The 12,899-nt window shown below is 44.4% G+C and overlaps 1 protein-coding gene across 1 annotated transcript in view; it reads right to left on the reverse strand.

The window, feature by feature from the left end:
* The window catches only part of EPHB1 (EPH receptor B1), a 436,638-nt gene that overhangs the window by 95,023 nt on the left and 328,716 nt on the right, over positions 1-12,899 (reverse strand). The window contains exon 6 of the mRNA XM_032265843.1: positions 2,038-2,162. Within this exon, the coding sequence (XP_032121734.1) occupies positions 2,038-2,162 (125 nt within the window). The remainder of the gene's footprint in view (positions 1-2,037; positions 2,163-12,899) is intronic.

The raw sequence follows: 12,899 nt of genomic DNA on the forward strand, positions 1-12,899 counted from the left end.
TTCAGTTCCTTTCCTCACATGAAATACACTCTACCCATGGTGTTCCCCTTCAGTGGCAGCTACATCTTCTAGTGATCCCCCGTAGCTGCCACTGAAGTGGTTCCCTGTCAGTGGCAGCTACACTTCTAGTGATTCCCCGTAGCTGCCACTGAAGTGGTTCCCTGTCAGTGGCAGCTACATCTTCTAGTGGTTCCCCGTAGCTGCCACTGAAGTGGTTCCCTGTCAGTGGCAGCTACATCTTCTAGTGATCCCCCGTAGCTGCCACTGAAGTGGTTCCCTGTCAGTGGCAGCTACATCTTCTAGTGGTTCAGGCTAAAACCTTCCCATGCCCAAACTCCAAGTTGTTGGAAATCCTGTTGGCTCTGCCTTAAAGCTGACATATCTGGAAATCAACTACATTTCAATAGCCCTCTGCTATTACCCTGACTCAAGCCACCATCATCCTTATTAATGATTGTAGATCTACGAGGCCCTATTTTCAGTGGAACAGCTTAAATGATCTGGTCAAATATAAGTGAGATCTTGTCTCTTCTCCGCTCTTCAAACTGCTGTAGTTCCATATCTCACTCAGTGGAAAAGCTCCAGTCTTTTTTTTTTTTTTTTTTTGGAGACAGAGTCTTGCTCTGTCACCTACAATCTAGGCTCACCGCCTCTACCTCCTGGGTTCAAGTGATTCTCCAGCCTCAGCCTCCTGAGTAGCTGGGATCACAGGCACCCACCACCACTCCTGGCTAATTTTTTGTGTTTATAGTAGAGTCAGGGTTTCACCATATTGGTCAAGCTGGTCTTGAACTACTGACCTGACGACCTCCTCTGGCAACCTCTCTCATCTGTCTATTATTTCCCCACTTTCTTGCATCACTTCAGCCATGCTGGTTTCCTTTCTGCTCATTGACTCACCAGTCATGATCCTGCCTCAGGACCTTTGCATAGGCTATTGCCCTTTCCGCCTCCAGACATCTGCTTCACAGCAATCTTACTTTCCTCAGGTTTACATAGATCTTACCTTCTCCAAGAGGCCTATCTCTACCCCTCTATTTAATTCTGCAACCTGCTCTTTCCCAAGCCTGACCCTCCTAATCCCATTTACCCTATTTTTTTTCTTTTTTCCTCTATGCTGCTCATTTTCTAACATACTATATGATTTGCTAATTTATTCTGTTCACTGTTTATTGTCTATTTCCCTCTGTTGGAAAGTAAGCTCCTCAAGGGCAGAAATCTTTGTCTGTTTGATCACTAATATATCCTAGAATACAGTACCTGCCAAATAGCTGACAGTACTTACTGAACCAATCAGTGAACGAATAGTGTGTTTTTTACAAATAATGTGTTGGGTTAAAACAGAAGACACTACATTTTCCTAAGATGTTTGTAAATGCCGCAGTTCAGCCTGGTAAGAGGGAGGCCAGAGGCCAGCTCTGCCAGGCACCAATTCTCTTTTCTTGGCAGCACATGCCCCACTGCCATCCCCAGCAGCAGCTGCTAAAGAGTAGTCAAGGAAAATCATATATGGATGTTTATTTCTGTTAATTTTTATCTCCTCCTTTTAAATGTTCATTTTACATGTTTTTTATCCTCCACAAACATATTAGTGCAGTAGTACGTGCATATAACTTGTAAGTAAACTTATTTTGGAGGTGCACAGTTAAACACTTTGAAAAACACTGACCTACCAAACCACACACTCCTCTGAAGGTTCGGGACCCCTGGCAGTTTTGTGGCATCTGCATTAGTATATCAAACATGTGTCTGGAAGAATCAGACTGGTCCTTCCCAGCCAGTGAACTATCCAGATTACAAGATGCTGGACTGGAAGTTTCTCTCCTTAGTTGGCACAGAACGTGCCTGGGCTTTGAACAAGGCTTTTGCCAGGACAGACCTGGAGAACTCTCCCAGGGACCTTCTGGCCTCTGCCACCAGAATCCTCCCTCCCTCAGGATGTCCTCCAGCCTGTCTCCTTTGTGCTTTCAGCTAGCAACCATCATGGAACAGTGGCTGGCCCTGGGTCTTGAAAGCTTGCAGGCAGAGCTGGCTCACCTTCTCATAGTACCGGATCTCATAGTCCAGGATGATGCCATTGGGCTGCTCCGGCTGTGGCCATGACAAGGTGATGCTCCTCATAGTGGCACTAACTTGGTGCATGATGGGAACGGTGGAGGGGGCTGTGGAGAGAGGAAGAAACAGGGTAGCTGAACAGACACTCAATTACAGGGGAAGGGCCATCTTTCAGAGGTAAGTAGGGAGAAAAATGGCATTGGGTTTTGCCATTTTGATAAAGAAGGTTCTGCCCCTTCTTTATCAATAGCTGAGCTGGATCTGCAGAACTTCCTGTGGGTTTTGTAGAATCAATGGAGTTTGGATAACAGAGGAGAGACAAGGTAGCAATTTAGGAGAGGGAACATGTGTACACAGGAGCTGGAATGGACATGGGACTTTCAGAGGCAGCAAGGCTTGACCAAAACAAGAGATTGATTGGAGGAATCAAAGGAAAAGACAGGAGGAAAGGAGGAACACTGTAATGCTTTTGAAAAGAAGATGCTGGAGAAACCTCAGTCTTGCAGTTTTGGGCTGGGCTATTGCAGAGATGAGAACCCGGGACAAGAGGTGATAATGAGACAGTAGAACCAGTTGGTACAGAATTACTAAACAACAGAAAGGAACATTCTAGCAAACATCTCTTTTGATACTGCAAGTAAGATTTTATCATACTTTAAAAGGAAGAGAGGAGGTGTGTATCAAAAAGACATGAACACAGACAAACAACAGGAGGTTCTGTCAGAGTTTTCCAAATGAGGGCATTTGCAATGAGGAGTTCACATGTATAAATGAAGAAATGACAAACACATCAAATATTTGGAAACAAGATAATTCTAAAATCTGTAAAGTTGATTCAGAAATCTCTGTTTGGAAATAATATTATTTCCCAATTCAACATTTTTCACATGGTACAAGTAAAATGAAAACAGTCTGGAAGTAATAAATGAGGGCTGTCTTTCTAGGGGAAGAACGGGCAATGGATGAGGCTTCAATCTGTGCTGTGCTCACGGGCTGCTCTGTTTACTCCTGGCACTTCTGCAGTAATGAAGGTCTTTTCCTCACTCGAACTCCACTTTACAATGGTTTCTCTGGGGACCATGGCTGAGTGACATTTACTATCCTCAATTTAAGTTAACAGGTTGCCCTCCAAGACCTGGAATTACACAGCATAGCTACGGAGTCACAAGGGGGCTGCTGCTTTCTCTACTACTCATTGGACCCTCAGTGAGTCCCTACTACGTGCAGCTGCTGGGGGAGAGGATGCAGAGGACTTGTTCTCAAGATGCTCCTAGCCCAGGAAAGCCATAAAAAGTGAGAAGTATGATAAGGACTCAGAACCAGAGTGTCCTCTGGGACCTTGAAGGCAGGTATGCACTGTTCCCATTAGAGCCCTTGCGTTGGCTGTGAAATGCAACTCTCAGAGTTCCTACTCCTTGGAGAGTAATTAACTAACTGCCCCAGTTTCTGCACTCTGCAGTCCATCACCATACTCACACAGAGGCCCTGATTCCCACAGGCTGCTCCCAGCCAATGATTGAGAGCAGCAGGGATGCCATGGCAGACCCATTCCTGCAATATATGGGACTATTCTGATGCGCAACTCTCACTCAAAAACTCCCCAGTGGCCTTTCCATCACTACCCTATGACCCACACAGCAGTCTAAAGCTCTTCCTAACCCACCCAATCCTCTATCCTTCCCTCTCTCCTTTACAGAGATCAGACCTTTCTTGAGGTCCAATGGCTCTCCCAGCCTCCTCTGGCTCCTATCTCATTTCCCCAGAAAATCTTTCATACATCAAATCCCATCTTGGTGTCTGCTTCCTGGAGGTTCTAAATTAATGCAGTTCTCATTCCCCCTACAACTTCCCTGTCAGGAATTTGCTGCCAAGCTCCTGCTGTGCCCCCAGGGAGGAGAGACTTCTTGCCTCCAAGAGCTGATGTTCTATACTTGGGTGAGTCTCACCAATTTACATATCTTTCTATGTTTATTTGAAAGTTATCTTCTTCCCACTGGTTTCCATTCTGCCAACTGAAGTAAGAAAGGATGTTCCCTTTCCCATAAAATGTCTTGTCAAATATCTAAGGAAACTAGTTAGATCTTCCTTGAGCTATTCCTGCTGAAAAAAAATAGTCAAATATTTCTCCCATGATCATTACATGCCACTCAAGATGGTTCTTTTCCAAACAGGACCATGTTCCCTAAATTCTCTTTAGGCGTGAGGCTCAGAGGCGAACCCAATCCTCTTTCCACTGTTTGAGCAGCAAAGATTAGAATAAAACTAATACCTACCATGATATGTGTACTATATATCTATTAATATGACCATTAGCCTTTGGATCAAAAACATGTCCCGCTATTCAATCCTGAACTGGCAGTTCTATAGAACCTTTAGGTTTCCCCAGGGTATGCTCCTCACCTTTTGTCTGTAGAGTCAGCTTTTGGCTTTGACAATGGGAATGTTCATGTATCTCATCCTTTATGGTGTTACATTTGCCCTATTCATTTAGTAAGTAGAAACAATTTTTTATCTTGATTGAGACATCAAGTATATTTTCTCTTGCTCCCAACTTAGTAGTATCTGTAACTCAGGTTAATTCATTAATTAAGCATATCTATTGAGCCTCTTCCACGTAGCAGTCACTTTTTAGGTTCTAGTGGCACCATAGTGAATAAAATAAAATTTCTTGCTCTCATAGAGCTTACTTTCTAGTGGAGGGATTCAGCGGAGACTACAGGTAATAAATGAATGATACATTATGTTAAAGTATATTAAGTACAGTGAAAAAAATGGAGTGGCGGAGGGGACACAGAATGCCAGAGGTGGGAGGTGGGAGGTTAGGGAAGGCCACCTGAGAAGCAGATACAGGAGCACAGGGTTGAAGGAGGGGAAGGAGGGAGCCGAGTTGATATCTGGAGCAGCCAGGATAAAGGGGCTGATCTGGGGGCATCAGGGAGTCAGTAGGATCCGAGAAGACAGGAATCCACAGGAGGCAGGGCCCTGAGGGACACTAAAAGGAGTTTGGCTTCTACCCTGAGCAAGCTCGGGAGCCACAGGAGGACTGTCAACAAGACAGTGATGTAACCTGAATTATATGATACTATTATCACCCTCTGCTGTGTTCCAAATAGAATTCAGGGTCCATGTAGACGCAGGAAGCCAACCACAGCACTGCTGCAGTAATATCGCTGGTAAACAACAGGGGCTGAGATCTGGCCTGAGCAGTGCAATGAGCAGATTCTGGATATATTTAGCATACTTCCATGAACATGGGATGTGGAAGAAACAGAAGAGTCAAGTGACTACAAGGGTTTTGGCCTAAACATCTGGAGGAATGGGGCTGCCATTAACTGAGATCAGGAAGATGTTTCTAGAAGCACTTTGGGGGGAGAGATGAGGTGCTCCACTTCAGAACTGTTAGATTTGAGATGTCCAAGGTGTCCCAGAGCAGATGCTGAGTACCAGATAGGTGTTTAAGGTCCACGCTGCAGACCAATTTGGAGTCACCAATATTTCACAGATATTGAAATCAGTGGAACTTGCAGAGATCACCAAGAGCATCAATAGAATAGAAAAAACAATCCAAGATTCAGAAGATGAGGAGAAAACATGAAAGAAGTCTGAGAAGGAAAGGCCAATGAAGTAGAAGAAAAACCAGGAGTGTGTGATCTCCTAGAAACCAAGTGGAAATGAGGTGCTCCTAGGAGGAGCGAATACTTTAAATGCTGCTGCTAAGTCAGGTAAAATGAAACTAAGAACTGAGCCCTGGACTTAGCAACAAGGCTCGATGGTTAAATATGTGGATGGCCTGTGATCATCTTTTCCAGCACCCTGCAATCATGGGACAGAGTCAGGAGGAGGATAAAGACCGTTCAAAGAAGGCGAGGCAGTTTCCCGGAATCAGTCCAGATCATTTGGGGATCCCAATGGGTCCACAAAGGCAGGGTGAACAAAAAGCTCCTGAGAGCTCTTTCCTTCCACTGCAGGCTGTGTCTCTCAGGCTGCCCTTGCAGACCTCTGTGGAGGCACAACTTACATGTTGTGAATCATGTCAGTTTCACACAGGATTTCATGGTTCCTCTGTCTTGAGAGCTGAAACATCATGTATTTAAAAGTGGAAAGATCAATGCTAACGGATTGATGATTTTGCTGGGCTTGGTTCTCCTTGTCTCTGGAAAGCCATCATTAGAAACTCAAGATATTTGCCAAACACTGTGCCAGTCCTGTTCTAATCACTGGGGACAGAAGAACAAGTAAGAAAGTTACAGCCCTGTACTTCGGGTTCTTGGAGTCTAGTTGGGATAGATAGTAAAGAGGCAGTCACAGGGCAGTGATACAGAGGCAACCGACAGCCGAAATCCATGGAGAGAAATGCTCCTGTCACCACACACGATACAGATCTCCCCAGCAGTCAGCTGGTATACAGGTCTAGGGGGAGCTGCCAGAGGATGATGACCATCCTGTCTGCATTTCGCAGATTTATGGCAATGACATGAGGGTCACAGGTCCTGTGGAAGACTGTGTGTTCTCACACAGGTCACATTAAATGGTTTACATTTTATTGCGATGGTATTTAGCACATGGGAGAAAGCAAGAAAACATTTCTTATCCTCCCTGAAAATCAGGGGCAGCTAACGTTTAGTGCTCTGCCATCAACAATCACCTACAGTGATAAATTTGGTTTTTCCCCCTCCAAGGGTAAATGCCACCTCTTGAGCTGTTGTTTTATGTGCTATGAAACTTTCAGATAAAACAGAAAATAATAAGAATGAGCTCTGGTACTCACTCAAACAACAACTTCTTCTAGCAAAACTAAAGTATATTAAAGAGGGATGAGGAGATTAATTCAAAGCAGCATCCCCTTTTGCCCCCAAGTACAATGGTTCTCGCAGTAAGTCCTGACTAGTTGTCTTTTCTCTGTACTCCTCAGATGAAGGGATAGTTTGATTGAACACCTGAAAGAGTCTCTTTTTTGAAAACACATACAAAGCTTTTAAATAAATTAAACATTCTACTGAGAGAAAGAATTGAAAATAAAGAGTTCACAAAATTATTCAAATTTAGCAAAGAAACAAATATGGACCCTTCTTTCAAAAAGGTAAGGACAAAGAATTCGTTTAGGGGTTATTTGAAGTTGATGAAGGTTCAAGAAAGATGTGTTAGGTCTACAGAGGTGGTGCCCAATAAATCCAAACAGAATCAAAGGTGCCCCGCACTCTTTCTTAGCAAAATGAATAGGCTGACCCATTAGAGAACTGGGCCCCAAAAAAGAGAGCAAGGAGCAAAGACAAGTGTCATGTCAGGCTCCAAGGAAAAATCAACTAGGGTTCAAACAGAATCAGAACGAGAGTGTTGAAGAACAGAGTTATAGTCAACAATAAAAGTCCTTGTAAATGTGTCAAAAGCAGAACGAGACTTAAAACATCATTGGTCAAGGGGCTCAGGGATGGAGAAAAAACAAAGGCAGGCTGAGTGAGTGAGTCCTTTGTCTCTGTTTTTGCCAACAAAGACTTTGGGGGAAAACTTACTCCCAAATTGCTTCTAAAGCAGACTGATCCAGGATAGTATATCACACACAGCAGAGGAAGAGCACAGAATGTTCTAGCCCGAACTGACAAAGGAGATATGAATAAACTGAAGGGACAGTATGGCCGTAGCTGCAAGATATGAAAGAGCTCACAGATGACATGAAACAAATGTTGGCCCAAACTGGTCATGACCACTGGACACTGCCAATAGTATTGAAGATGGGTCCTGGCAGACCACCAGACAGCCCTCCATTTGTATGAAGGGCTCCAAAGGGAACCATGAGTCCCAGGAGACTCAGGCTGGATCTGAGTTGGTGGCAGGAATCCATCTCAACAGTTAATAACCCATACTCTGGACTCTAGAGTTCTGATGTGCAGAAGTTTTCCTGTCACATCACAGGTTCACCTGGGCTACGTATTTTATGTTCATGACATTCCTTACCCCTTTAATTTAGTTATTGAGTTGGCTGTGTTCAAAAGTTTCTTCTTACTCATTTTGTTTTTCTTATTTGATAGGGGCAACCTCCTCCAACAATTAAGCATCTCAGATTCCAAAAATATGAGATTTACTTGATGCTTTCTTCTGGGACAATTACTAAGTTTTAACACATTACAATGCTTATTAAAAATACTTCACAATCTTTTAGTTGATTTTTGCACCAAAATAATTTCTTCAACAGTTTTAACCATAATCCATGTTGGGACCCAACAAATGATATAACACTTCACTGTGTTAAAATTAATGCACATACACTCAGACTTCAGTTGATCTATTGGAGCAAAATGTTTAAAGAGGTTATAAAATTCCCATCAATGATAGACTGCACAAGGAAAATGTGGCACATATACACCATGGAATACTATGCAGCCATAAAAATGATGAGTTTGTGTCCTTTGTAAGGACATGGATGAATCTGGAAACCATCATTGTCAGCAAACTGACACAAGAACAGAAAATCAAACACCGCCTGTTCCCACTCATAGGTGGGTGTTGAACAATGAGAACACATGGACAAAGGGAGGGGAGCATCGCACACTGGGATCTCTTGGCGGGGGAACTAGGGGAGGGACAGAGGTGGGTAGGAAGGTTGGGGAGGGATAACATGGGGAGAAATGCCAGGTATAGGTGACGGGGGGATGAAGGCAGCAAACCACATTGCCATATATGTACCTATGCAATAATCCTGCAGGTTCTGCACATCTACACCAGAACAGCAAAAACAATATTATACTTTTATATATATATATATATATATATATATATATATATATATATATGAGGTTAAAAAATTATGAAACTGGAATTTCAGAGTTGACCAAATCTTATCTAAAAGGGAAAACAGTGTGTGTAGGAGGAAATTGTGACAGGGACAGCCTTGTTTGAGGCCATCGCTCGCCGGCCAGCTCCAGGAAGGTGCAGGTCACAGCTGAGCTGCCTCTGCTTTAGCTCAGGCAAACGCTGTAGCAACTCTTCTGTAAGGCAAATGCTGTCTCCAGTGAGAGAGACTTTCACATCTAAAATTCCCAAGGAGACCCATACAAAGAGGAGGCCATCTGCCTCCCCCGCACAATAACTCATGGGTGGGCAGGGTGGAGTAGTTTTTCTTGGCTCTTCCATACAGTGTGTGTTGCGGGGGGATGTCCTCCCAGGGGACCCCTCCCCCAGAGAGATGCTGCTGCCCCAACCTGCACAGTGTGCACCCATGGCTTGGTAATCACTTTTATACCCTCATGGGCATTGCTTTGTCTGGAACAAATGCTCATCAGTCAAGGAATATTTGGGTTGAAGAGTAATGCTTCTATGAACATTCATACACAAGTTTCTGGGTAGACATATGTTTGCATATTTCTTGGGAATCAACCCAGGATTGGAACTGCTGGATCACAGGGTAATACTAACCTCTGTTCTCTCTAGAACAGCATTTCCCAGCCAAATTATCCCTGGACTAACTACCTGTGATCTATAGCACAGACCAGAGCTGTGAAGAAAACGGGTAAGGTAAGAAATAGTAAGGATCCTAGGGCCCAGCCCAGAGCAGCAGGAGTTAGCGGAAATAAAGAAGGGCTATTGTCAGGGCCCTCCAGGTGCTGCAGAGAGACGTGTGCTATTCTGGCTCTGCCGTTTGCTTACTGTGTGATCTTGGCCTAAGGTTAACCCAATGCCTTGTCTTCTTTGGGCCTCAAGTTCTTCAGCTGTGCAATAGGAATATTAATTCTTATGTTATTTATTTCCCAAATGTTCTGAAGATGTGCTCTGTGTGGTCTCTTGGTCCTTTCAACCAGATCCCACCTGCCAGGCTGGGGACTTGGCAACCACCCCAAACTCTCCTTCTGGGTCCACTGCGGTTTACATATGCAAATCAATCACTGGGCATCATTCCCCAAGGTAAATGTAAAAAGTGGGATCCAGTGACAGCCTCAGGTATTTATTTGATAAATATCTTCGAGGGGATATATAAATATGTCGACTAAGTCAGGGTGGATGTGATAGATACAAATACGCTTGGAGAAAGGAAAAGCTAGCAAACAGCTGGGTTCCCCAGAGGCGAGAGTGATAAATGCCCCAGAAGACGGCTGGTTTGCCTTGAACATTTTGAGATAACCTGAAGCAGCCTAGAAAGTAAGTAATGGGGTGCCCTGTCCCTAAAGATAAGGAGACCTGGTGACTCTGTAGAGAGGACAAGCATGGCCTACCCATCCAATGGTGTGGCTCAGGCCCAGGAGCCCCCGATGCTCCTGTGACACTGCCACTGCCCCGCCACAGGTCTCGTCACCTGTATCTCATCGTATGTCGTGCACTTACTGTCCTAACTCTCTTGTCCACCTCCAACTTCTTCACTTCAAACTCCTCCGTGGCCACATTAATCTTTCTAAATTCAGTTTTACCTTTGTTGCGCTGATGCTCAAAACCTTCAATGGCTCGCCACTGGAAAAAGCCCTAATCCCCTCTTTAACATACAGCAATGAGACAGCCACTGACCATTCCAGACTCCTTCCCACTGCTCCCTCTCAGGAACTTGCCACTCTTATCTAACTGCTCTATTCACCATATCCAAAAAGAGCTCATCTTTTGGAGTCTCTGCCAAGAAGCCCATCCCCTGTGGGCACCTGTCTTCATGACTCTCCTGGCCTCTGAAGGCACAGAGGGAGCCACACACTGCCCCACACTCCTTATCCTTGCCTGCCACGCCCACCAGAGTGCCCTTTCCTGCCTCCCAAATCAAAGCCCTTTGGGGTTGTGATCTCCACGTTGGGACACAGTGCACTGTGATCTAACTTCCGAGGTGCTAACCTCTGCTCCCCATCACTAGGCTAAAGTCTTTAGGGAAGGACCAAGTTTTTAGCCTCTTCACACTGTGCTAGCACATAATAGATGTTCAACAAAAATTTGCTCTTACTGTAGTGATTTCAGGCTCTTCTCTAAAGACCTCAGAGGTTAAAAAAAAAAAAAAAAGTCAGAAAATCCCTTAGTTCTACCAAACATGAATATTGGCCTTTGAAGGGGTGTGAGGTGGAAGGAGGGAGCAAGGGTTGTGATTTGGCAGCCTGCACCTCATGAAGAACATGGAATAGGCCTGAATATGGTAGTCCCAAGAGAGTAGAGATGGGAGTGCTTCTCTACGGTGTACATGAAGAAATCTAGGATGTGGGGTCCATCCCCATCTCACTGGGATTGTTCAGCTGTAATGTTACACTAACATTGGTCATTTTCTAATTTTTTTTAAAGCTATGAAAACCTTTCTCCAAACAAAGTTTTCCCTGAAGCATGAAAGAGAACAATTCAGATCTGCTCTGGGTGAATCAGGAGCAGGGGCTGCTAGCGCCTTGAAACCAGTCCATTTTCTATCGCCCCAACCCAGACGCTGAAAGGTTTATAGACAGACCCAAACAGTGCTGAGCAGTCTCCAGAAATACCCTCAAAGCTTCAGGTTAAACTATGTGAGATCCTAGAGGCTATGAGTGATGGGGTTGGGAACCAAGGATTGAGCTCCCTGGCCATCTTTTTAAAAAATATATGAAACACATCCATATCAAAAAACCAAAGTTTAATTACTTAAATGTCAACTAAAGACTTCCAGCCCACTACTACTCCTGACAAAAGAAGAAAAATTTTCAACACAGATAAACTGTGTTTCGTCTGACGTTTCTATTCTAGGAGGTAACTTTGCTGAGAAGGTCCTGCTTAGATAACTGGTTCTCCCACTGTAGATGAAAACTCATTTCATTGAACAAATAGGCTTGAATTTTACATTAGGAGGCCTGACTCATTGAATATTTTTAGTGCAGTAACACTTCTGGTCAAAGCAGATTAAACAAATAAGCAATTAGTTTGGAGACTGGGTATAAAAAACAAAAGCAGGATTAATTTTTCTTCTCATTGTTTTCCTCTATTGTGGACATTAGTTTCTTATTTGCTTTTACTCTGGGCTTTCTGACATTCCCTTCCTATCTTCCTCCCTATCCTGGGAGTCACCTGGGGACAGAGGACTTCCTTGGGTGTGCAGCCCTGTTTTGTGCTGTTGTGGAATTCTGGCTTAATTTGAGATGTTAATGGGATAAAAAGTGAGGGCTTCGGGCCTGGCTTTCAGTCTCACACACCAAGGCAGGCAGCCACAGGCTCCTCCTTCACTGATCCATCCACTAAGAGTTTTTCAATTCCATGTCAAAGGGACATGGGGTGACAGGAGAAGGCTGAGGGTTGGTGGATCTGGGAATGTGGGTTTATAGCAGAGACCCTCATTTCTGATTTTACCTTTGACGTGTATGTGTTTGGGGGTGGGGTAGCATTCTTTATTGGGATCATACATCTGACCGTGTAAGTTCTCAAAATGTAGTCCCAGATCAGCCTCACCTGGGAACTGGTAAGAAAGGCAGACTCTAGGGCACAATCTAGCCTCAGTGAATCAGAAACTCTGGATGTGGGCTCAGCAATCTGTGTTTTAACAGGTCCTTCACAGGAGTAAGATGCATGCTCAAGTTTGAGAACTGCTTGTTTAGAAACCTAGAAGTCAGAATATTAAACTTTGACAGGGCATCTGAGGCCATTCAGTTTTGGTCAATTCTTACAATTTATAGATTAGAGCAATGAAGGTAAGAGAGGGGAAAATGACTTCTCTAAGTCCCCAAAGGTTAGTGCAGAGTCAGAAACAGTGGAGCCTCCTTTACCTGTCACCAGCGTGGGGCCCTCTCCCCACCACTCATGCACTCTGCATTTCCAGAGCCTTGAGGATGTCAGGCATGGAGGTGCAGGGCCTTTAGTTGCATCAGCATCACTAATGGATAGGCACTGCCTTCTGGGACCCCTTGTGCCCTCAAGGAGATCAGGGGTCCCCA

Source organism: Sapajus apella, unplaced genomic scaffold, assembly GCF_009761245.1.
Source record: "Sapajus apella isolate SASKATOON/1434 unplaced genomic scaffold, GSC_monkey_1.0 scaffold4, whole genome shotgun sequence".
Lineage (NCBI taxonomy): Eukaryota > Metazoa > Chordata > Mammalia > Primates > Cebidae > Sapajus > Sapajus apella.